The sequence below is a fragment of the Corapipo altera genome, unplaced genomic scaffold (assembly GCF_003945725.1).
Source record: "Corapipo altera isolate COAL_440 unplaced genomic scaffold, ASM394572v1 49, whole genome shotgun sequence".
Lineage (NCBI taxonomy): Eukaryota > Metazoa > Chordata > Aves > Passeriformes > Pipridae > Corapipo > Corapipo altera.
This window is the reverse complement of record NW_020884879.1, coordinates 5,472,300-5,494,407: the sequence shown is the minus strand read 5'-3', so window position 1 is coordinate 5,494,407 and position 22,108 is coordinate 5,472,300. Positions and strand designations below refer to the sequence as shown.

At 38.8% G+C, this 22,108-nt stretch overlaps 1 protein-coding gene across 2 annotated transcripts in view; it reads left to right on the top strand.

Annotated features, from left to right (window-relative positions):
• LOC113945064 (ras-related protein Rab-10-like) overlaps positions 1 to 15,164 on the top strand; it is a 29,629-nt gene extending 14,465 nt beyond the window's left edge. The window contains exons 4-6 of one of the 2 annotated variants that reach the window (XM_027638908.1): positions 259 to 348; positions 5,503 to 5,604; positions 14,787 to 15,164. In XM_027638908.1, coding sequence (XP_027494709.1) covers positions 259 to 348; positions 5,503 to 5,604; positions 14,787 to 14,861 — 267 coding nt within the window. In that variant the 3' untranslated portion in view covers positions 14,862 to 15,164. The remainder of the gene's footprint in view (positions 1 to 258; positions 349 to 5,502; positions 5,605 to 14,786) is intronic. The other variant, XM_027638909.1, reaches the window with a different exon arrangement.
• The last annotated feature ends 6,944 nt before the right edge of the window (positions 15,165 to 22,108 follow it).

The window sequence follows — 22,108 nt, the reverse complement described above, 5'->3', positions numbered from 1 at the left end:
ACTTTATTTCTTATGAAAGGGGTTGGAAATTATACATGGCACTTCTAAGTAGCTTTTTTCTGCTCTTTGCAATCTTGCTATTTCACTCCTAATCCCAGTAACTGATGGAAAATACTTCCACATATGAAGGTCAGGACAGAATTTAGCCTTTACTTTCAAGGAAGTGAAGTGCTGAGAGTTTGTGTGAGCTGAAGGTGAAGGACTTTTGTTGTTTGCTTTTTTCTTACTTGACATTTCTTAATGCTGGTTCTCTTTTAGAAAGCAGGTGATGAAGTGGACGTAATACTGTTGGGCAACAAGTGTGATAAGGAGTCAGAACGTGTAGTTCCAAAACAGAAAGGAGAAAAGGTATCATTGATACTTTCTTTGGGCTCTCCTGAGTATCTTAGTATGTCGCTGTGAGCTGTTAAACTGGAAATGGTGAAAAGCTCCTAAATCCCAAAAATTCTACTAGGGATTGCTCCAGAAGAACACTTGAGGAGTCCTGGAGTGTTGGGGGCTTTTTTAACATACGAGTAGAAACACATTAAGTAATTCCTAGATGGTCTCTTTAGAATACACTTTTAAAAGTTCGAATGCACTTTAAAAGTTTTAGGTGCCACAATAGAAATCTTTAATATAGAGTCTACATTTTCAGAATACTGTTGTAATACGGAATACTAAAATGTAATACATTCTGCATAATTTTTCTGGTACCACCCATCAATAATCTTTTTGCTAAAATCTGACTATAAGGAACTGTTCTGACAGCCTATGCAAAGTGATCTGCATTGTCTATGAATAGCCCTAAATAAGACTGGACAGGTACTGAACATCCAGCTCCCCTAGACCTAACTGTGTGTGTGTGGTACGGCTGAGACTACAGTATAGTTTATACCTGCTGACCATGGTTAGGGGAAGAACTGTTATTAAGTGGGGAGTGCTGTTTTAAAGGCAGTGACAATTTATTCTCACTGAGAACCAGTGAGGAAATTCAGAAGCCATGCTATGACAGAAGAAATTTTGATAATAACTAAATATTGCAGGAGAGCATGGCCTATATACCAGTTAATTTTGCTACTGCATACTGTATGCATCTGTTGCCTGGAACTTGGAATTAGCCCTCCTTTTTATGCTTTCAGGCATGGTGAGTCAGGCAGGATGTCCAAAGAAAAACACACTGATGATATCTTGCCAATTATATAAGCCCAGATTAGGGAACTTTAAAAAAATAACATCACCTTTTTGACAGCATTACAATCTTGCAAGTTCATTGTTTGTATGGAAGGTGCTTTCAATGTTAATTTACCATAACTGTTTACAAGGGATAAGGTTGCTGAAAAACACATATGTACTCTCATACAAAGAATGTACTGTCAGAAATCTAAAGAATCACTGGATGCATGTGCACAAGAGGGCAGTAGTAGGGTTTTGCATGTGGTATTAGGTGTGACATTTTCTGACTTCTGTGTTCTTAACCATGCAATCAAAATTTCTCTTAATAATGTATTTTTTTCAGAAACAAATAATTACCTCCTCTCCAGTGAGTGTATTTGCTAGATTTCCCCTGTGTTTTTAGGCAAGGCAACTCTTCAGTTATACTATTTCTTCTTTTAATATGATTTACAAGTGCTAAAGCATCTGACTGGAGAAATAGTCCATTAGCGGGGAGAGAGCTAGTAATTTTCCTCTCGCTCCAAATAAGAAAATATCCATATTAAGAGGGGAAAACAGTTTGATACTAAGATTGACACATAAAAATTCACACTTAGGTATTTCATATTACCGTGAGAGTATGAGCTGTAAGTATTGTTCTGCTCAGTCTCTTGCAGAGAAGCCCCTAGGTTCCCTGGGAATCTTATCATCTATGTTGTATGTCACTTCCTAGACTAATTTAATGCTGTGAATTTTTTAGTTACTCTCTTTTGTAATTATGTAATTTCAATCACTCAGAAATTGATATATTTAATTTTAACATTATCAAGTATAATTTTCTTGTATTAATTGCTTCTTATTCAGTTTGACAAAAGTGTTAACTCAAGGTTCTTGGGCTCCTCCGTTCACCCCCTCAGATATATTTTTCTTTTTCACTGAAAAATAAAAGATTATATGACTTGGTAGAATGTGGTAGTTTTTTTCCTATCAAATCTTTCTAACAGAAAAAGTCAAGTAAAATTTTCTACCCTTTTTTTTTTTTGCTTTTGCTGTCTTCATAGCTGAAGCTGATTTATAACTTCGAAGCTGATTTTACACGTACAATACAAATTTAAAAAAAATATTCTGCACAGCTCTAGGAATATTTCAGCCACATCTCTCTGATTCAACACTAAGAAATCATAGCAGGCCTTTGCCGGGAAGTAGTATATTTTGAGTTAAAGGAACAATTGGAATTAAATTTCATCTTGGAAGCGGTATTAGCATTACTTATTTTGTTACTGTAACACTGGCTCTCCAAACTGTTCTCAAGGATATTATAAAATAAAATTACCCAGTAGTATAATTCTGATAGATTTGTAAATGTCTTTAGATATTTTATTTATGGATCTACTCAAGATACTCCTAAAGGAGAAAAAAAGTAGTTCTTTGAATGTGCCTTTCCAGTTTCTTTATGGAGAAGGAGTAGCCAGATCTGTGTTCATGTTTCCAACTGCTTTAACACTGGACTGGTAGGGTTTTTTCCATCTAGTTACATTTTTAGAAGACTTGCTTGCCACAGAACTTACTGCTATGCAGGGTGAATTGAAATTATGCATACATTAATCTTCTTTGACCAATATTGTGCACATATAGAGAAAAATACAGGTGTATTGATAGATGTAGTAGACAATGTAGTAATATGATACAGAGAAGGCTGAAGTTTTTTGCTTTGCTTTGATTTGATTTTTCTTTTGCATTGGTCTTCAGAGATAGAGCTTGCAAGTCTATTTTTGGTCTGTTTGTCTTAGGCCTCTGCAGGTACTGGCATGGTTTGGAAAGGAGCAGGTCAGCCAGCAGTGGGAAAGCTTTGGATTAGAGACAGTTTAGGAAAGTTGGATGCATCCGTAGACGTGATGAAGTTCATCCAGTTGTGCCAAAAGACCTGTCAGTCAACTCTGAAAAAACATGGTGGTTGGAAGAGATCCCTTTTGACTAGAAAGATGCTGGCATGACACGAATCTTTTAAAAAAGGCAAGGAAGGGGCTTCAGGGAGCTATAGTCAGTCAGCCTTGCTTCAGTCATGTTGTTCAACGTCTTCATCAGTGATCTTGCTGATGATAGATGGAGATTTGCATGTAGCATGAGATTAAGGGGTGTGATTGGCAGATCAAATGGGAGAACAGCAATTCTGTAGGACCTTGATAAATTTCAGAACTGGGCCAACAGAAACATCATTAAATTCATGAAGCGCAAAGATTTGCACCTGTGATGGAGTAATCCCAGGCATAATTTACTGCTGCAAAGGACTCAAGTTTCTCTGAACACCAGCTTGAATATAAGTCAGTGGTGCTCCCTTATGGCTTAAAAGCATGCTGGGTAACATTGGAAGGATAGTGGATAGTAGATCTGGGGGGATTATTACCCCCCTTAATTGGTGCTGCCAAGGCTACATGGAATATTGTGCCCAGCTTTGGCTCTCCCATCTCAAGAAGGGTGTTGAGAAACTGCAGATGGTCCAGCATACAGGTACAAAGGTGTTTGGGGCCCAGTAGCAGTAATCCATGAGGAGAACTGGGGGAGGTGGGTAAAGAGGAGGCTAAGGAGCAGGTACTGGTCTACAGCAATTGAAGTGTAGCTAGAGAAATGACAGAAAAGACTCTTCTCAGCAGAGAGAGACAATAAACCAAGGGGCAGCAGACACAAGACCTGGCTTGGGAGGTTCAGGCTGGAGATGAGGAGAACCAGTTGCGCTAAAAGGGTGATGTAGCTATGGAAAAGTGTCCCATAAAGGTTAGAGAATGTCCATCATTGGTGGATTTCAAGACTTGGGTAGACAAAGCCATGGCTAACCCCATTTCAAGTGGGGTTACCTTTCAAAATGATTTCTCTGATTCCATGACTAAAATGTTTGTGTTCATCAGAGTCTGTACGTTGGTAACCCTCTAGAAATCTGGTATGTGATACAAGGAAAAGGGAGTGTTTAATTAGTTTCTGTGTACTTTAGAAACTGCTAAGCAGTTTACTTTAGTAGCCCAGTATTTTTTATTGCTCGTATTTTTCTTTATGAACCATTATGCATCATTGTTTTGTATTGACGCTCATGAATAGCGAAATGATCTTAATTTTCTGTAACAAGTTGCTGCAGTACTGAAAATAGTTCACAGCAGTAAGCTAGTTTCAGAATCCCTTATGAAGCAGTCTGTCTAAAGAAACAGTCTAGATCTCATCTTTATTTTCAGAATTACATTTTCTTGTATCACTTTGGAAAGGAAACCAATTACCTCACTTTTTTTTTCCTACCTTTAGTATAATCTTTGTTATATTTTGACTAAAACTTATGAAGTCTGATTCTTTTATCTGTATCTTTGTGCCTGATTTTGGAATCTTTGTAAAGCACTGATTTGTTATTTCTGGAGCTCATTGAAAGCAAACAGAACTGCCAACATTAGACTTTTTATCCTAATGGAGACCCTTCCAAATAAATCATTAACTGTTCAGTAATAACAGGATTTTCTATACATTATAAGCAGTAGGGTATTTTCTTTGCCTGATATCATCTTCTCCAGATGTGTACCAAGAAGGGATCCATTACAATGGGAATAAATAGACTCTTCCACTATTTTTGGCATATTTATTCCCGCTTTGGCCCCCTCCCTTGGGAGGCAATGATGCAACTGTGTTTTCTTTTTGTCCATGTATTTAACTGTATAAATTGGGAAAAGTTTAGGACTCTAAAAAACTATTATTTTTGTTGTGTTGGGTTTCTTTCTTCATGCCAACATAGCTCTAAGATATCAATAAGGGAAATACACTGGAAATGAGAGAACACAAGTAAATTAAATAGAATCAACTAATATAAAGTCTATGCTGCCCTTATAAGTATTTTCTCTTTGCCCATTACCATAATATATTTTTTGCAGATGTATCTTTTTTTTGCTTGCCTGTTATTTCTGTGCTTCTCTTTGTCTGGCATAAAGGAACATCTCTTTCATATTTCATCATGTCTCTTTTCCTACAGTTTTTGTCACATTTTTATCTATACCTTTCTGTGGGCACTCCATTAGTTTTCTCTAAATAATTGCCTAGGAGACAGTTTGTTTTCCAAATGTATCAAAACGTTGAGAACAGACCCACTGAAGTTTATTGTTGTTATTTACAAGTAGAGATAGGTTAAAAAAGCTGTTTTGAAAATGGAAAAAAATTTAAGAAGAATGAAACATTCTGAGGATGAATATAGAGTACTTTACTGAGCTAACATGTATTTAATCAGTGTTTATATAGCATGTTAGAAGTAGTCAGAACACTCCCATTTCTCTTGATACTAGTATTAGGAAGTGTTTTTTTTCCTGAAGACTATTCATCCCATTGCCTGCCTTTGTTTTTCAGATTGCTTGGGAATATGGAATACCATTTTTTGAAACCAGTGCTAAAGATAATGTGAACATTGAGCATGCATTCTCACTCTTGACTAAGGAAATACTGGAAAAGGTAGGCTTCTTTTTTTGTAAGTAGAAAGAATGGGAGATTTTTCTTGACAGATTGGGTAAACAAGGTTGTAAATACAGAACAGGCTTGGCAAAGCACAGCTAGTGCTTTTTTTTTTATATTATGGAGTTAATATAGTTGCAGGTATACAGTGGAGGAATGTGGGAGGAAAGAATTGTGGGAGAAGAGAAAAACAATAGAGGGGAGCAGGTAAAATACAGTTCAGAGAGAAAATGAAAATTCAGGACAACTGCTTTTGTGTCTTTCTTTCCCATGCTTTTCTGTAAGGGAGTGGTTAACAGCTCCAGAGTAGTTCCACTTCTGTGCCAGCATGATTCCCTTTTCCTCTAGGTTTCTGCAGAATGTGCACACAGTGAAGATGCTGTATGCTGATGTAATCAGTGGACCTTTTATGTTCAGCAGTCAAATGTTTTATACAAGGTTCATAGCTGTTTGTTTGGCTGATTTACACTAGTGCTTTTGAAGTTATGGTGACCTAAAGATTTGAGTTAATTAGTAGTGGAATCAATATTGTAGCTGTCAGAGTCAGCATCTCTAACTAACTCAAGTGCATTGGCTAAAAAGTCCTTATTTCTTGGAGTTGCAATACTTTTGTAAGACTGAATTATTGTTCATTAGCTCTGAAAATGTTTTGCATTGTAATTTATTTTTAGACAGTAGAATATTATTTTAGACATTAATAGATGTTCTTCATGCAATGCATTATCATCGCCATTCATCACCAATATTAGTTATACAAAACTAACCTTCCATTCTGAATACTTTTGAAGTCATAATAAAGATAAATGAGCAAAATTACTGACAAAGTCACAAGTTGCAGTGTTTTGATTAAGTAGCCATAGGGGATGGTCAGAATAATAGCTCTGGGTTGGACTGCTTCTAAGTCAAGGTCCTGTTGTATTATATAACACAAGCTGTAGTTGGTTATTTTGGGGGAGAAAAAAGAAGAAAAAAAAAATCTTTAGATTACTTTAGCATGAAAATGAAGCACAGCAACTTGATGGTCAAATATTGTTTAGAACAGGATGATAGAACAAGTCCTTGAATAGTTGGACAAAAAGTCTCAAATAAGATAACTGATTTTGTTGTAAATTGAGAAGACATTGCTGTAAATGGAGAATATATTGATATGTTAGTATGAAGCTTGTAAATACAAAACAATAGCTATGATCATAATTACTGCAAAAACAAATATGTGCGAAGTGAGCATTTCTGCACAGTGCATTTGGGTAAGATCTAAGAATTCTCTCAGTGTGCAGAAATGGCGCTTGGTTATTTCTAACATTTAAATTGCCTGCACTTACTTTAGTGTAAGTGGAACTTCAGTATTCCTACTCATCTTCATGAAAATTTATGCGATTTTTAGTGTGGACATGGCAAACAAATTCAGTCCATGTTGAAAATGTTATACTGCTGCATGGTTTTAATTAGAACTGCTTTGAACAGGTGTGTGCTCTGCTTGCATATGTTTGGGAAATATACTCATGAGAATTTGTCGAGTTTGTCTGTAGTAACACTTCACCTTAGCTAGAAATGTTTGGAATCCTGATGGGGCATCACATACCATTACTTTGGTGTATAATTTGCCATTTTTAGTGAAATGGATTTGCTGGTTTAAACAAGGACTCCTTTAGCCCGATTGGTTTTTCCATGGCCTGATAAGAGAGTTAGCAGTAAAAAAAAAAAAAAGATCTACCATAGAGTTTCATCATGGTTTTCAGGTTCGACAAAATAATTTGCCTGTTCACAAAACTGTGAAATCTGAATGTAGTACTTGAATTTTAACTTCCTCTAACTGATGAAATTTTGGAGAAGGGAAAATGCAGTGGGAAGTGTGACTAGTAGCTGTGAAAAATGACATGATAGGTGCCAGTCTGAGATCATTTTAGTCATATATCCATTCTGTAGTGGTGGAATATGTACTTGCTGATTGTAAAAAGGAGATACAGCTTTGCATAGTGTTTTGGCCCAAGACACCTATGTCTGATGGTATCAGGCTTCCCGTGGTTCTGCAGTAGGACCACCTCTCCCAGACTGATGAGATGCTTCAGTGGAAGCCTGTCATTGCTTTACCAGTCCCACAGAGGAAACTCATTTTAAGGAACTTCCTAGAAAAGTCTATTATGGCCATGCTTTTGGGAAGTATGTGAAGGTCATTCAGAGGTAAGATAAATGGTCAAGGCAGGCTGACAGGCAGCAGACCATTTTCAGATACATTGCAGTAGATTGTATTAATCTGAGGAAATCTAGGATTTTTTTATATACACTGTTGCCTACCATTTACTACAGGCATTTCTTTATTAACTAAATGTACAGAAAACACCTCTGTAGATGGTGAAGATCAATGTCCAGAGTTATAGAGCTCATACAGAAGTACTAAGTGTCTTGATTCTTTTGAAATTTAGAACAAGCTGTTGTTCAGTGGAGGACTGGGGTGAAAAAAACCATATTAAAATGTGTCAGACATTTAAACAAAGCAAAACAAGATAAAACAAAAGGCAGGTTTGTACTGTCACTATTTTGTGCTGCATTTTCCTATCTCTTCATTTGTAGTTTTTCTTGTAGTGAGTTTAAGGGAGAGAAAAGACTTTTGTATCCCAGCAATTCAGATAACTAAAGTACTGCTTGACGTTTCAGGTACCATCTCAGCCATTCTATGCTTAGGCTCATAATTTAGGCTCACTACAGCTCTAATTTACATGGGTAGTCTCACTAAAACCATCAGATGTTATTTGAGAGTTTACATTGGTAACAGCTAAGGAGTCATGCCATATTTCTGAGAACTCACAATGTTCAAACCAATCAGTTAATAGTAACTGAATGCAGTACTTTAATTTTAACTTCTCTGACTGATGAATTTTTGGAGAAGGGCAATAATAGCTGATTTGATTGTATTTGAAAGACTGCAGTGGAAATAGGTGTTAATGACAGATTATTCCAGAATATTGCTTAGACATGTTGACAAATAACAACAGTATTTTATTTATTCACAATTCTTACAAGTCTCAGATATGCCTAAACCTGTTCAGTAATAGATGACAGCTGTTCTTTGACAGTGCTTCTGGTTGCCAGTGAACTATTTGTACTTGCGAGTCAGTCCTCAAGAAACAACCAAAACCAAAAAAATACCTCCCAGAATGCAGTTAGCATTTGCATTTTTGTGTTGTTTGGTGTCATGGCTGACAAGCAGTACTTTTCTCAACTAGCTTTAAAAAGAAATATTACAAACCTTTGTATTTATGTATTTTTGTGGGTGGTTGTTGGTATTTTTCTAAAATAGGAGCAGGGAGGGAACTGTATTAAAAAAAAAAAAAGGAAAAAAAGAATGAAGTTTTCACCTTTTTCTGAAGACTGCCATAAAACTTAACTAAAACTTAAGTTCTGCCTATCTCCCAAACCGACTACTAAGATTATTTTAATCATATTAAATAAACATATATCTGCTGAGTAGAGAACAGTGAAAATCCACTTAAGACCTTGCCCTGTGCTGTTGAGAGCAACATTTAATGTTTAACAGCTGGATGCCATTTGAGATGAACATTCTGAAATAGCAGGCCTCAATTCTGCCCTTCTTTTGTTTCTTTACCTTTCTTTCCTATGGCAACAGATTTTTGAAATTACACTGTGTCCCATGCCTTTGCTCCTAGAGTACCTTTGTAACTTGTTAGCTGATTTTAAACAAATTTGACAGGTCAAATTAAAAGATAATTAAGCTCCTGAGGAGTTCTTGAAAATAAGGTGAGAGGGAGAGTACTCTGCAAAAGGAAAGTCTCCAGCATGAGGTCATACAGTGTTGGACAGAGACCACTCTATAGAGAGACTGAAAAATGCTTCAACCAGCCATTCCAGCTGGAACTTGCATCACAGATATCAAATTTAATTCACATCAAGACCCAAATCCATAGGAAATCGGATTTCATTATTGCTGAGGTTCATGGAATTGTTAGTTTGTCTAAAAGATCCCTGTGTCTCCAGCAGTGCATACTCAGTGTTTCTTTATTATCCTCAGTCATGCATGGAGCCCCAGGCTTTGTTTGCCCTTTATTTATCTTGTACTGACCACAGAATATTAATTCCTTCGAGGGGGTTTTCATAATGCTTGTAATGCTGTACTTTAGATCTATTTTAGATTTTTATCTCCATAACCTTCTTAGTAACATTAGGTAGTATATTCAGCTTTGCACACTTGGGAACCAAGGTACAGAGATTAAAGCAAAGAGGATAAATGGTACCAACTCACTTAGTGTTGTTGCAATGTAAGGCATAATTTAAGTACACTATCTTATTTAATTAAAAAAAAAAAAGTCTGTTCTGGACATTGAATGAGCTAGATATTCTTCTGGAAACAGTACCATATAATTAGGTTATGTAAATCAAAACTTAATCACAATGTCTGAATGTACAGGATGAGATTCATCTTGATGTGCAACCTTAGCCAGCTAAAATTTGCATGACTGGTCTGGTTGTCTGGAATCATCTCTATACAATGGAAAGAGATGAGTCTTTTTAGGATAAAATTTTGTTCTGGAGGTGCCTTTCTTTTTTCCTTGATTATAGGGAGTTCCACATATCAGCCTATTTCATGGGATTCAAATTAAATAAATTGAACTCCAGGAGACCAAAAGAATGTTACAGACTTGTCTCACTTCTGGCAGTTACTGCTTCTGCAGGATCTTGGTTTTGAAGATGTATTGCTCTCTTAAATAAGGTTGTTGATGTGCAACTATACTAAACCTTACCTAGATGATTTGTAGGGTTGAGGAACCTTACAGGAGGACCACGGCTGTCTTCTCAAGTTTGTGAAATAACTAATTGCAGTATAACATTGTTACAGTCTACCTGGTATTAACAGAAGAGGGAGATAGAGCCCCAAACTTTGCCAGTGGGTTAGATGTTTTAGACATGATGGAATAGCAGGTTTTGGGAGCAAGGTCTTCATCAACATTTCTTGAGGAACGTATTCAGCAGCAGTTAGATCCTACTCCTGTCCCTATTCCCACAGAGATTGCCTTCCCTGTTAATATATCCTTAGCTCATGCTTAGTACTGCTTGTGCCATGTCCTGCCCATTGCTGTTGTGGGAAGACTGTCTTGCATTTTGAACAAGTAGTTTGAATTACAGAATATAGGGAATGCACGGAAAGCATCAGGACTGTTCATGACTGAGCTTCCTCTACTGGCAGTTCAGGAACAAAAGTGACATGGACTTGGTTGCATCAAGTTCTCTGCCATGGTTTGTCAGTCTTTGTCAGCTATCATTGTTAAATATAAACAAAATGATTACAGTGATTAAGGAGGATCATTCTGTCATTAGAATAAAAATCCTCAAAATTTAAAGAATGTATAAATAATAGGAACCTCCGTTACAGTTCCTTCTACTTGTTTCTCCAAAGCTGCTAGTTTTTCAGCAAGCACTCCAAGCCTGACTTCGACTGGGGACTTGATAGAGTAAAATCCTGTCATTCTTCTAAACCCACAGTGAGCCTCACCTCTGAAATAACTAAACCAGTATCAAAATACCGAGAACTGATGCTTCAGTAAGTGAATCATCTGACTTTGTATGGCACAGTTGATCTGAGCAGTTTTTGCAGCAAGGAATGGTCAGCTGATCTTCATTAAGATTTACAGATTTACTCCATTAGAAGCCTTTCAAAGAGTTCATCTTTTCTTTTTGTTACATTTCCCTTTGTATACCACCTTAGCTTTCTTTCCCTGATTAAAAAAAAAAAAAAAATGGAATATTAGCCATCTCATCACAATTCCTGTGTCTAGGTGTCTGTTGTACGCCAATGATACAAACTCTGCTTAGAGCTGGGGAGGAGAGACAGCCGGGAGGGGAGACAGCAGGAAGTGTAAAACTGGCTTGAACAGATGCCTCTTTGTTAGGTGAGACATGTCTGGTGTGCTATTTAACAGGAAAAACTAGTATTTGATAGCAGGAAGTTTCAACATCTTACTAAAATCACTGCAGGGTGGAGTGGCATCTCTGTCTGTGGAGGTATTTTCAAAACCCCACTTTGCTCAAGATGCCAAAGTGGAAACTCAAGCTTCTTGGTACCATTTTGGTTCTTCTCATCTTTTTGCATCTCATTTCTGTTTGTTGGCTGACTTGTCAGGCAGTGAGTTACAACAGGCTGAGCTGAAATGTGAGCTGGAAGTGTTAGTGTTCATGGAGCCCTGGAGGAGGAATGCTGCCTGCCTTGTTCCCAGAGGTGGGAGAGATTTGCATAACTCCCTGCTGTAATTTCAGGAGAGGGGGTGCCCCACCTCTTCCAAGGCTTGGCTGAAGTTGAACACTACCTGGGGATTGCCCAAATCTGATCGTTGCTTCAGAGCTTTATGCAGGACTCCTCATATCTCTTTAGATTATGAATGTGGACTGTTAAAATCTGTACAGCACATTTGCTTAAATGAATCCCATGCCCTCATTTGCTTCACAAAGATCCTGTATGGAACAATCTTACCAGTCTTACCAAACTGAAGTGATTAAGAATCCTCAACTTTTACATTTTAAAATTTCAAAATGGATTTCAAAATGGCTCTTCTTTGTTTGTAGAGTGGTGGTTCTTGTCTTTCTGTGCTGGCTAGTCTGTTGATAAACTATCAGATAATGATCTTACAGATTATAAGAACCATTGCATTATCATTATGCTCCACCATTCTTAATTACTTACAGTACTGAGGATCTGTGCTAAGGATACATGAACAGCTTACTTGCCACCCAGAAGTACTATTAAGTAGTAAAATATTTGCAAATAAGCATCTTCAATGTTTAAGGAACATGAAAGTTTCTCCCCTTTCACTGAAAGCATGAAGTTTGATCCTGAAGTATAGCCTGCAACATCTTGAATTACCTGTTTCCTCTAAAGTTAAGTAAGTGAAATCTGAATTCTGAAACTGTTCAAACAGGGATTTTTCTAGAACTCTTTTAAGCTACTTAAACTGATTTTGTTTTCTCAGGAAAAAGCATGAGTGAGACAAAACATTTTTAGTTTATGTCCACAATAATCAGTGCTTAATGTTATTTCTTGGTCTCAAATGAGTGAATTTAAACTTCTTACTGTACCATTTTCTTCCAAAGTTTTCCCTTCAGAATCTTATCTGTAAACCAGCATGGTATCTTGTTCCTTGAGATGGCAAGGTTATGTTTGTGTACTTTGGATTCTGCCTTGCTCCCTCTTTCAAAAAGGTCTTCATACTTTATATTTACTGTCTATGCTTGCAGACTGTCAAATATTGTCTCTGCCTAATGTTAATACAAATGTTAATGGCTAATGCCTTTACTTGAGTACCTTACGCAACTGTGCAAAAAGTTAAAACTTATCAGAAGTTATATATCAGTGTGTTGGTATTTGTGTGAATTCTCAAGGGTAATAAAAATGTTATGTCTCTTGGTCCTTATCACTCAAAAAATAAAAATAATTTTAAAAACCCAAACAAACAAACAAAAAACAAGTAAAACTGCACATGCTGTGTTTCTTCATTATTTGACTAATGACAAGAAATTCCTAAAATCAGTAAGTCACAGTCTTATAGTACCCTACATTCAGAACAATATTTGCTAATAATTTACTGACGACAGCTTCGGCATCCGTCCTGAGGTTTAGACTCTACAATACATTTTCTGCCCTCAGCTCCTGCCTTTGTCCATGACTTCTGATGCCTTCCCAGGTTCATCTTTTCTCCCAGCACCTTGCACTGTGGAAGCATCCCTGGGTCTCTGCAGCCCCAGGGAGGATCAAGCTTAGCCGTTCTCTTCGTGGGGACGGCCCTGGCCCAGGGCAGCCAGCACTCTGGAAGAGCTGAAACTATGGCTGCAGAAGGAAAAAGGAAACAAATTTCATGCGTCCACTCCAGAATTTTAGGCAGCGAGAAGTATGCCCAGCCAAAAAGGCATCAGGCTTATTTGTAGCTTAGGGGAACTTTTTATTTTGCCCTCATTCTGATTCACCTGAGTAATTTTAGATGAATCCTTCTGGATGTAGTCAATGTTCAACTACCCTGTGACATTGTATGTGTAAGTTTTCAGTTCTGAATCGTGATTAGCATTGTTCATGATGACTTTTTTCCCTTTTCCTTTCTTTTTTCTTGTGCTTTGAATTTCATGAATTCCATCTTAGCTGTTGTTTCTGGAAGCTTTTCTTTATTGTCAGAAATTGTTGTTTATGGCTGTTGGGTTTGGGTTGAGATGAATGTGGTGAATCCAGTGGTTGCACTTACTTCTCTGTGTATCATTACATACTTGGTAAACCTTCCAAGACACAGGCAGGAGAATGGCAAGTAGAGAAGTTAGGACTTTTTGTTTCCTTGGCATGTGACAATATTCTCTATGTCTTTGTGCCCTTGTTCGGGGTTCAGTGTTACAGTTTCAGAGTACAGGATTGCGACATGTATTTGTACTGTATTGCACAACTGGGTTTGATTGTTTCTCTGGTCAACACTAATTATCTAGTCGAGTTCATTGCTGAAAGGAAGAGTCCTGGTTTTGATGATTTTTATTTTTGTTGTAATCTGCTTTTGCAATCAGTACATAAATGTTTTACAAGGGTGGAGTGCTATTTTGATAGTTTATCATGATAAAAACTGAACTGTTTCCATTTGGAGGTATTTGTGGTTATTAAATAGAGGCAAGAAAACAGAGAATTTTAGTGAATTTCACAAAACAAGGTAAAGCCCTTTCTAACAGTTAATAGCCTGTGCCTTTTTTGAGTGGGTACTGATACTCTGTATTTTCCTGTTCCTTTCAACTGGGCTTTTGCACCCCGTGCTCAATACTTCAAGGATTAATGCACTTAACTGAAACTACTGAAAATTGGTGTAGTCAACAGGAGAATGGGCACTTATAAACAGTTCATGTGAGAAAAGATTTTCAGGATAGCATGGTTTGTAGTGTCTCCTCAAAAGACACTTTCTATCATCTATCACCTTCAGAGTTAGGAGAGATGTTTGAGGCAGCTAAAGAATGTAAAGATGCCAAACCGGGACTTGCATGGGCTTCAGTTTCCATTTAATTTGTTAGAAAACTGCAATCTTATAATTAAATATTCAAAGACAAATATATCTAGTGACTTTACCAAATATTTTACATTAAAATACGTGAAAAAGCAGGCTTTTCAACTGTTGTATTCTAGTTATCTTAATTGTTTGCTTATGTTTGTTTTACAGAAATCCTGTGTATTATATGACTTAGATGTTGTGACTCTAAATGAAAGTAAGAAGAGAACCTGCTGTGCATTCTGAAATATTGTTTCGTGTTCCATTTTCTCTTCAGAAAATATTAAGTGTTGCAAAAGCACAAACAAGATTTTAAAAGCGAGCCTGTAATCCCAAAACACAGGTTTCAGGCATCCTTTGTATTACACAGACTTTGTTGCCAAATGTTTTTATATGTTTATATTATATTTTCATATTTTTAATGTGAAGATAAAACAGTTATCTGATATTGGAATGCATCACAGGATGACTGTGTTTGCATACAAATGTTTGCAGAAATGTAATGTAAGTGTACAAATTTTCTCTTATTAAAAAAAAAAATTACCTTGACTTTTTTTTCTGTGTTATTTATACCAGATTTGTAATGTAATGAACATTGACATCACCATCACACAGGCAATATTCTGATATATGAAATCATATAACATCTCTTTAAGCACCTGATATTTACTGCCATCTCCTAAGATAATTCTATGGAAATTTTTGGCTTTTGTTTCTTTTACATCTGTTTCAGAAACATATGTGTTACTTCAATAACCTTGAATAGGAAGGCTGCAAAGGTGAGGGCTGAGAAAAAAGAATAAACCATATACAAGACTTGTGCCATAGAATGGTTTGGGTTGAAAGGGAGCTTAAAAATCATCTAGTTCCAACTCCCCTGCCATGAGCAGGGATGCCTTCAACTAGGGTATGTTGCTGAACCTTCCTAAGAAGGCAGAAAACAGAGAACAACACAATCCTGTAATACACATCCTGTAATAATCATCTTTCTCATATGAAGTTGTATAATTCTTTAAAATAATTCATGCAGGTATTAGCAGCATACCTGTATTTTCAAACGTTCATTTTGTCACAGATGATTGCTATATAAGGGTTTGTTTGATATTGTGACATATTCATGTTATTTTCTTAAACTATAAATAGATTATACTCATACATTGTATGAGTATAATGATTCTGCTCATTTAATCTGCATTATACTGCTTTGTAATATCTTTAATTTCAGTGGAGGATATTAGATTTAATTTAAAAAAAATTAAATGAGGGCAGAATCGTTGCTGGTTACTTTTTGTTTAATCAGAGGCAAAGAGAGCACAAATCAAACTTGCAGGATACAAAATGAAAGGACAGATTGGGAAATCTGAAGAATTGTGGTGACTATATTGTCATTTTTGTGGGGGTTTTTTTTGTGTGGGAGATGCAATTCTTTCTGATTATTAAATTTGTTTTATCATTATTTGTGAATGAATAATGCTATGCGAAATTCTGTCGTGAGCTATCCCAGCGTATCCAAAATAACTAGCTCCACTGGCTTACTGTTCTGGAATGTCACTACGCTCCTGAAATATGCCTGATTCTTTTTTGGGGGGCTGTTTGCAGATTGTCATAATATCAATTTATTATTAGAGTTGGTATTGAGACAGGGAGCTCTAGTGGAAAATGCTTTCTGAAGCACATGGGACTGAATGTGCTTGAGCATACTGCCAGGTTTGTGTGCCACTAGCCCAGTTAGTGTGCTTGCAGAAAGGGTGAGAAAGGATGGGAAGGGCTACATATTTACAGCTGCTCCTGACTACTCACCACGGGCAGTCACTTAAGGCAGCGTTTATTGCAAAATCTGAAAACAAGGAACAAAGGATAATCCCTGCCTTCGTTACAACCATAGCAGAGGAAGGAAATAGTGCTGGAAGGGATTTTGAGAGGCTGTCTAGGTCCTCATCCTATCTCAGCCTCTGATCAGCTGCCCCTGCTGCACTGCAGGAACATGGTTAGAGACTTGGAGTGATAGAGATTTCAGAGTGGCTACCATCCTTACTTAACTGGCTTGGCAGGCACGAAATCTCTTATTACCTAACTGGTACACAAGGAAAGTAAGTTCTCCCTTTTGCCTTCCCTTCCCTTCCCAAACCTAACCTTCCCTCCCAAACCATCCCTTCCCTTCCCAAACTTTCCCTTCCATTCCTAAACTTTCCCAAACCTTCCCTTCCCAAACCTTCCCTTCTCCTCTTCTCACCAGAGAACTCCTGTCCCTTCTACCTTCCCAGTCCAGTCTATCAAAAGATCTTTGACTTACCTATGTGTTTTGCAATCTATTTCTTCATTTTTCTAGCCTAAGCTCTTAGACTTTTGTTGGTGGTACTAGTAAGTGAAATCACATTTGCCTTCTAAAACTGAAAACTGAGGTTAAAAAAAGGCATTAAGGATACTGGCATCTCAGTATCACTAGTCCTTAAGTGATGATTAAATAGGTTTCCCCCTGTATGGAATAATAGACCAATTTTTTCCTTGGCCTTCTCATCTTATCAACATCCTTGCTATCTTTTAAATCCAATTTTCTAACATTTTGGGACTATCTTTCAACTTTTGTCCATACATAATCTATAAATTTTTTCATAATTTAGTAATTTGATGAACTTTCTATTTTCCTTCTGGTCAATGAAGATCAGATGATTCAACCAACTTAGTCTTTATTTCACTTCCTCCTCCTCTGTGTAGATCAAATTCTGCAGTGTTGCCTTTCTGCTGTGGATCTCTGATGAACTTTTAGTTGTCCTGAACCTGCAGAAATTTAGCTACTAGTTCTCTGAGTTTGTCTCCATTAAATTCCTCCTCCTTTTCCTAACAATGAAAATAGATAAAAAAGGGCTAGACTGATTTGTAATTTTGATTTCTTCTCTTTGTAACTAATGAGAATTTCAACTACAGGAATTTCTTCTTGCGGTGTTTTCTACTTCTTGTGGCTTAGGTATGATCCAGTTACTGGCGCACCTTACTGAGATGCAAATATTCAGGTTCGCCTAACACTCCAGGTACCATGAGTGTTCTCCTTTTCACATCTCCTGGAGCAAAACAACTGCCTTTTTCTAAGCATATGCATTGTGGATTACATTCAGAGGAACGTACAACTGGGGAAAAACTGCTGCTCTCACTAGGAGCAAAAAACCTCCTGCCAAACTGGGACATGCTGTGTTTGAAGGCATTCTCGAACTAGAAATAAGGATGTAAGTTGAGAGTATTGTCTTCATTTAGTTCTCTAAAAAGCTGGCTGGATGACAGTGTTGCACAAATTCCCACAGATGGAATTTTTAGCTTCAATAAAGGTTAAATAAGGGATTTGACTTAAAAAAGGAGGACACCTCTTACAGTGAAACGGAAGATAAAAGCTGAATGCTCACACCAGACCCTCAGATATCTTTATAATACCTTGCATGAGCGAAGATTGCCTAGATTTTGGCAGTAATACAGGAATAGTGTTCTTTTTCAAAACATGAGATGTGCAGATATCAGCTGTGTCAAATGCATTGTTCTCTTTCCCCTTCCCCCTTTGCCTCAGGATCCCCCTGGGTCTGTGGACTGAAGCCAGTTGTATGAGGCCCAATGAGGAGAAGTGCCAGGTCCTGATCTTTGGTCACAACAACCCCCTCCAGCACTACAGGCTTGGGGGAAGTGTGGCTGAAAAGTGGCCCTTCAGAAAAGGACCCGGCAGTGCTGGTCAACAGCAGCTGAACATGAGCCAGTAGTGTGTCCAGGTGGCCAAGAAGGCCAATGCATCCTGGCCTGTATCGGCAATAGTGTGGCCAGAAAGACTCAGACCACCAAGTCACCCTGTACTTGACACTGCTGTGTCAAGTACTGTGTCCAGTTTTGTGCCCTCACTCCAAGAAAGACATTGAGGTGCTGGAGTACGTCAAGAGAACAGAGTTGGTGAAGGGTCTAGAGGGTGTGTCCTGTGAGGAGTGGCTGAGAGAGTTGGGGTTGCTTAGCTTGGAGAAAAGGAGGCTCAGGGGTGACCTTATCCGTCTCTACAACTGCCTGAAAGGAGATTGTAGCAAAATGGGAGTCAGTCTTTTCTACCAGGCAACTAGCAACAGGAGAAGAAGACATGGTCTCCTGCCAGAAGAGGTTCAGGTTGGACATCAGGAAGAATTTCTTCATGGAAAGGATTGTTAAGCATTGGAATGGGCTGCCCAGGGAAGGTGGTGGTGTCACCAGCCCGGGAAGTGTTCAAGAAATGATGGGACAAGGCAATCTGTGCTGTGGTTTACTTGGCATGGTAGTGTTCAGTCAAAGGCTGACTTGAATGATCTTGGAGATCTTTTCCAGCCTTAATGATACTCTGATTCAGAGAAAGTTAGAGATTTAGGACCTGCTTCTGAAGTGATCGCTGCATCTTCTGTTATGTCCCATTGGACTTGTAAATATTTATGAAAATCAGGCCTATAAAGGCAAATCACATGTAGGAAGAAGGAATGCAAATTCGTAGGGTTTTTTTAAAGAAATACGAACTATTATAGCGTCACATGAAACTTACTGTATAAAGCTCAGTTTTATTTGATGTGTGCATACTACATTGTAGAGCATGTTCCCAGATACATAACTAAATTCAGTTTGTAGTTCTTTTTCAGATGTTAGCATTGGCAGTGGAATAAATATTTACTAGAGATTTTACAGCCTGCTGCATAAATGTGTTGTGAAATCAACATGAAAGTCAATTCAAAATGCATTTGAGAATAATTTCAGGAATTATTCTGAGTCCCTCTGCTACTGCTTATGGTTTTGAATTTGCTGTTGATTCATAAATAGTGTCTCTGAACACCACCTGAAAAGCACATGCAGAAAAACTAAGGTGTTGCATAACTGAGGCCCTGGCCCTAAGGTGGACCTGCTCACAGCGATTCCTCTCCGGGTCTGGTGGCTTCGTTAGCATTTTGCACCAGTAGGAGACTGGTAAGAGATCACACTCAGGGACTAAGGCATTGCTAGACATCAGAGAAATTTTTATCTCCAAAGCGTTAATTACACATAAGGTGCAGTTAAAACAAGAAATCTTCTGAGGCTCATATGTGCTGATGATTTGCATGGCGTGTATGTAATATTAGAATGTATTTCAAGAAGATAGAGCTGTAGTACAGTTAGGACACATAACAAAGTCACTCTAAGCGTAAGAGCAAGATATTTAAATACTAGTAAGCTTTATGATATCTCTGCTGGAAAACAGCTGCATGAAATTCAGATAACATCTAGAAGTTAAATTTTTTTTAAAATCACCTTGTTCCAGTAAAATGGCTAAGAGTGGGCTGGATTTCCACTGGTTGGAGAGAACACAAACACTTCTGTAGGAAGACAGACTTAAAAGCCATAGGACTTCTAGTACCATCTGAAGAATGAAAAAAATCTTTCAAGAAAAATCAGCAGTGACTATTTCTATGCAAAAGATGCTTTTCTTCCCAGGTAGCAGAAGTGCATGATGTCCGAGAGAAGCATACACTGTGAGATGGTATCGGTATCTACCCTGGAATTAATGCTACCCAAGATAGTGTTAAAGAACAATTCTTGTAAGACTAGTGCTTCAAGTCCTGGTGAATCCCAGTCTGATCTGATCTACTTTGCCTTACGCACTGCACCTGGTAACCTTGTCAAACCTGAACGAGTTAAACTTTTGCTTTTGTTTTCCATATTTCAGCAATAGTGCTGGAGTTCACTGATGACACAAAGCTGGGAGGAGTGGCCAATACCCCAGAGTGCTGTGCAGCCCTTCTGAAGGACCTTGGCAGGTGGGAGGGAGGGGCAGAGAGGAACTGTCTGAAGTTCAACTAAGGCGAATGGAAGGTCCTGCCCCTGGGGAAGAATAACTCCTTGCACCAGCACAGACTGTGGGCCAACTCGTTGGAAAGCAGCTGTGTGGAGAAGGACCTCTCTGAAGGGAGGGTGTCAAGAAGATGGGGCCAGGCTCTTTTCAGTGTTGCCAAGCAGTAGGGCAAAGAGGCAACGTGCTCTGGGATGACCGTGCTTGAACAGGGAGGTTGTACCAGACGACCCCTATGCTCCCTTCTAACTTTACCCATTCTGTGATTCTGTGCATTACTTTGCACTTCCGTAGCTTAATTCACTGAAGTTTTCGGTGAACTTTGTGAAAGAGAAACTACTTTTAAAAGAAGTGTATTTTCAAAGCTAAATTTTTGAAAATTGTTAAAGCTAACTATTCTGGTAGGTAGGATCTAACAGCAGCATGACTGAGTGTAGAGAATGAAGGTTTTTCATAGTGCTGGGAAAACCCAGTGTCCAACTGTATAGCTAAAGCATGGACCCACAGCAGGATGAGGTTCAAACCAACCCAGATCCACTTAAGGCAAGATAACTTGGGTTTTCTGTAATCTTCAATGCTGACTGGCTACCACAGTCTTTGTTTCATCATGGAGACCATGGATAAATTCCCAGTCTCTGCAGCAGAGCAGAACAAGAGCGTATCTGTCTCAGCCCTCCTTGTGCTGGCAGTGCTGTGGCACGAGCAGTGACAAAGGCACGCAGCAGTGTCTGGCCCTTCATCCAGGGCCTGAGGAAGGGCAAGTGGCAGGAGGGCTCTTTGTACTGCAGTTCTTCCCTGAGCTCTGACATCCCTGGCAATCTCAAAGATAGATACTGCAGAAGATGGAGTCTGGAGAGAGATGCTGGCTGTGGATGTTGTCAGTCGTTTTCCTAATCACTGCAAGGCACTTTTATGTTTCTACTCAACAGTACAGCCTTAAATGTAGCCAAGTTTACTGCAGTAAAATAAACAGTTTTGACACAGAAGTGAACAAAATAAACTTAAGCACAGTACAGTTGTAACCACCCAGGAGTTAGCTTTTATGGTTTAATTTCCCAGAGTTTCTGCAGTCTGGCAGTCTGGAGATCAAAATGCATTAAAAAAAGGATAACATTAAATATCTTGTGAAGATCATATAAGACTTCATCACACAAGCCACTTTGAAGAGAGAACGCGTAGTTGATTACACATTTTCCCATGGTCTGCAGACCTTTGAATACGCAATATATGCAATACTTGCATGTGCAGTAACAGTGACTTCTGTGCACCGCTCTGTATACATGAATTCACACGGACGTGCGTGATTCACAGGTGAAAACCAAAGGATGCATAGTGGGAGTGCGGGCTGCACGTCGGGCGAGCGGTCGGAGGGTGGAGTGAGAGGGACAGGCAGTGCGGCTCCGGCGCTCGGTGTCTCCCGCCGGGCGGGCGGGCGGGCGGGCAGCCCGGCACTTTCCTTTTCGGCGGGGAGGAGCGGCAGCTGCGCAGGCGTTGCTCGCACCCTGTTGATTAGTCAGTGCTGGGATGGCGCTTCCTGGGCCAGGCGCGGCGGCGGCGGCGGGCGGCCCCAGCCGCTCCCGGGGGGCGGCGGGAGCAGCAGCAGCAGCAGCAGCAGGAGCCGCGCAGGCAGCACCAGCCGCCGCCGCAGCGGCAGCGGGCGCCCGGCGGGCCTCCCTCTGTGCCTAGC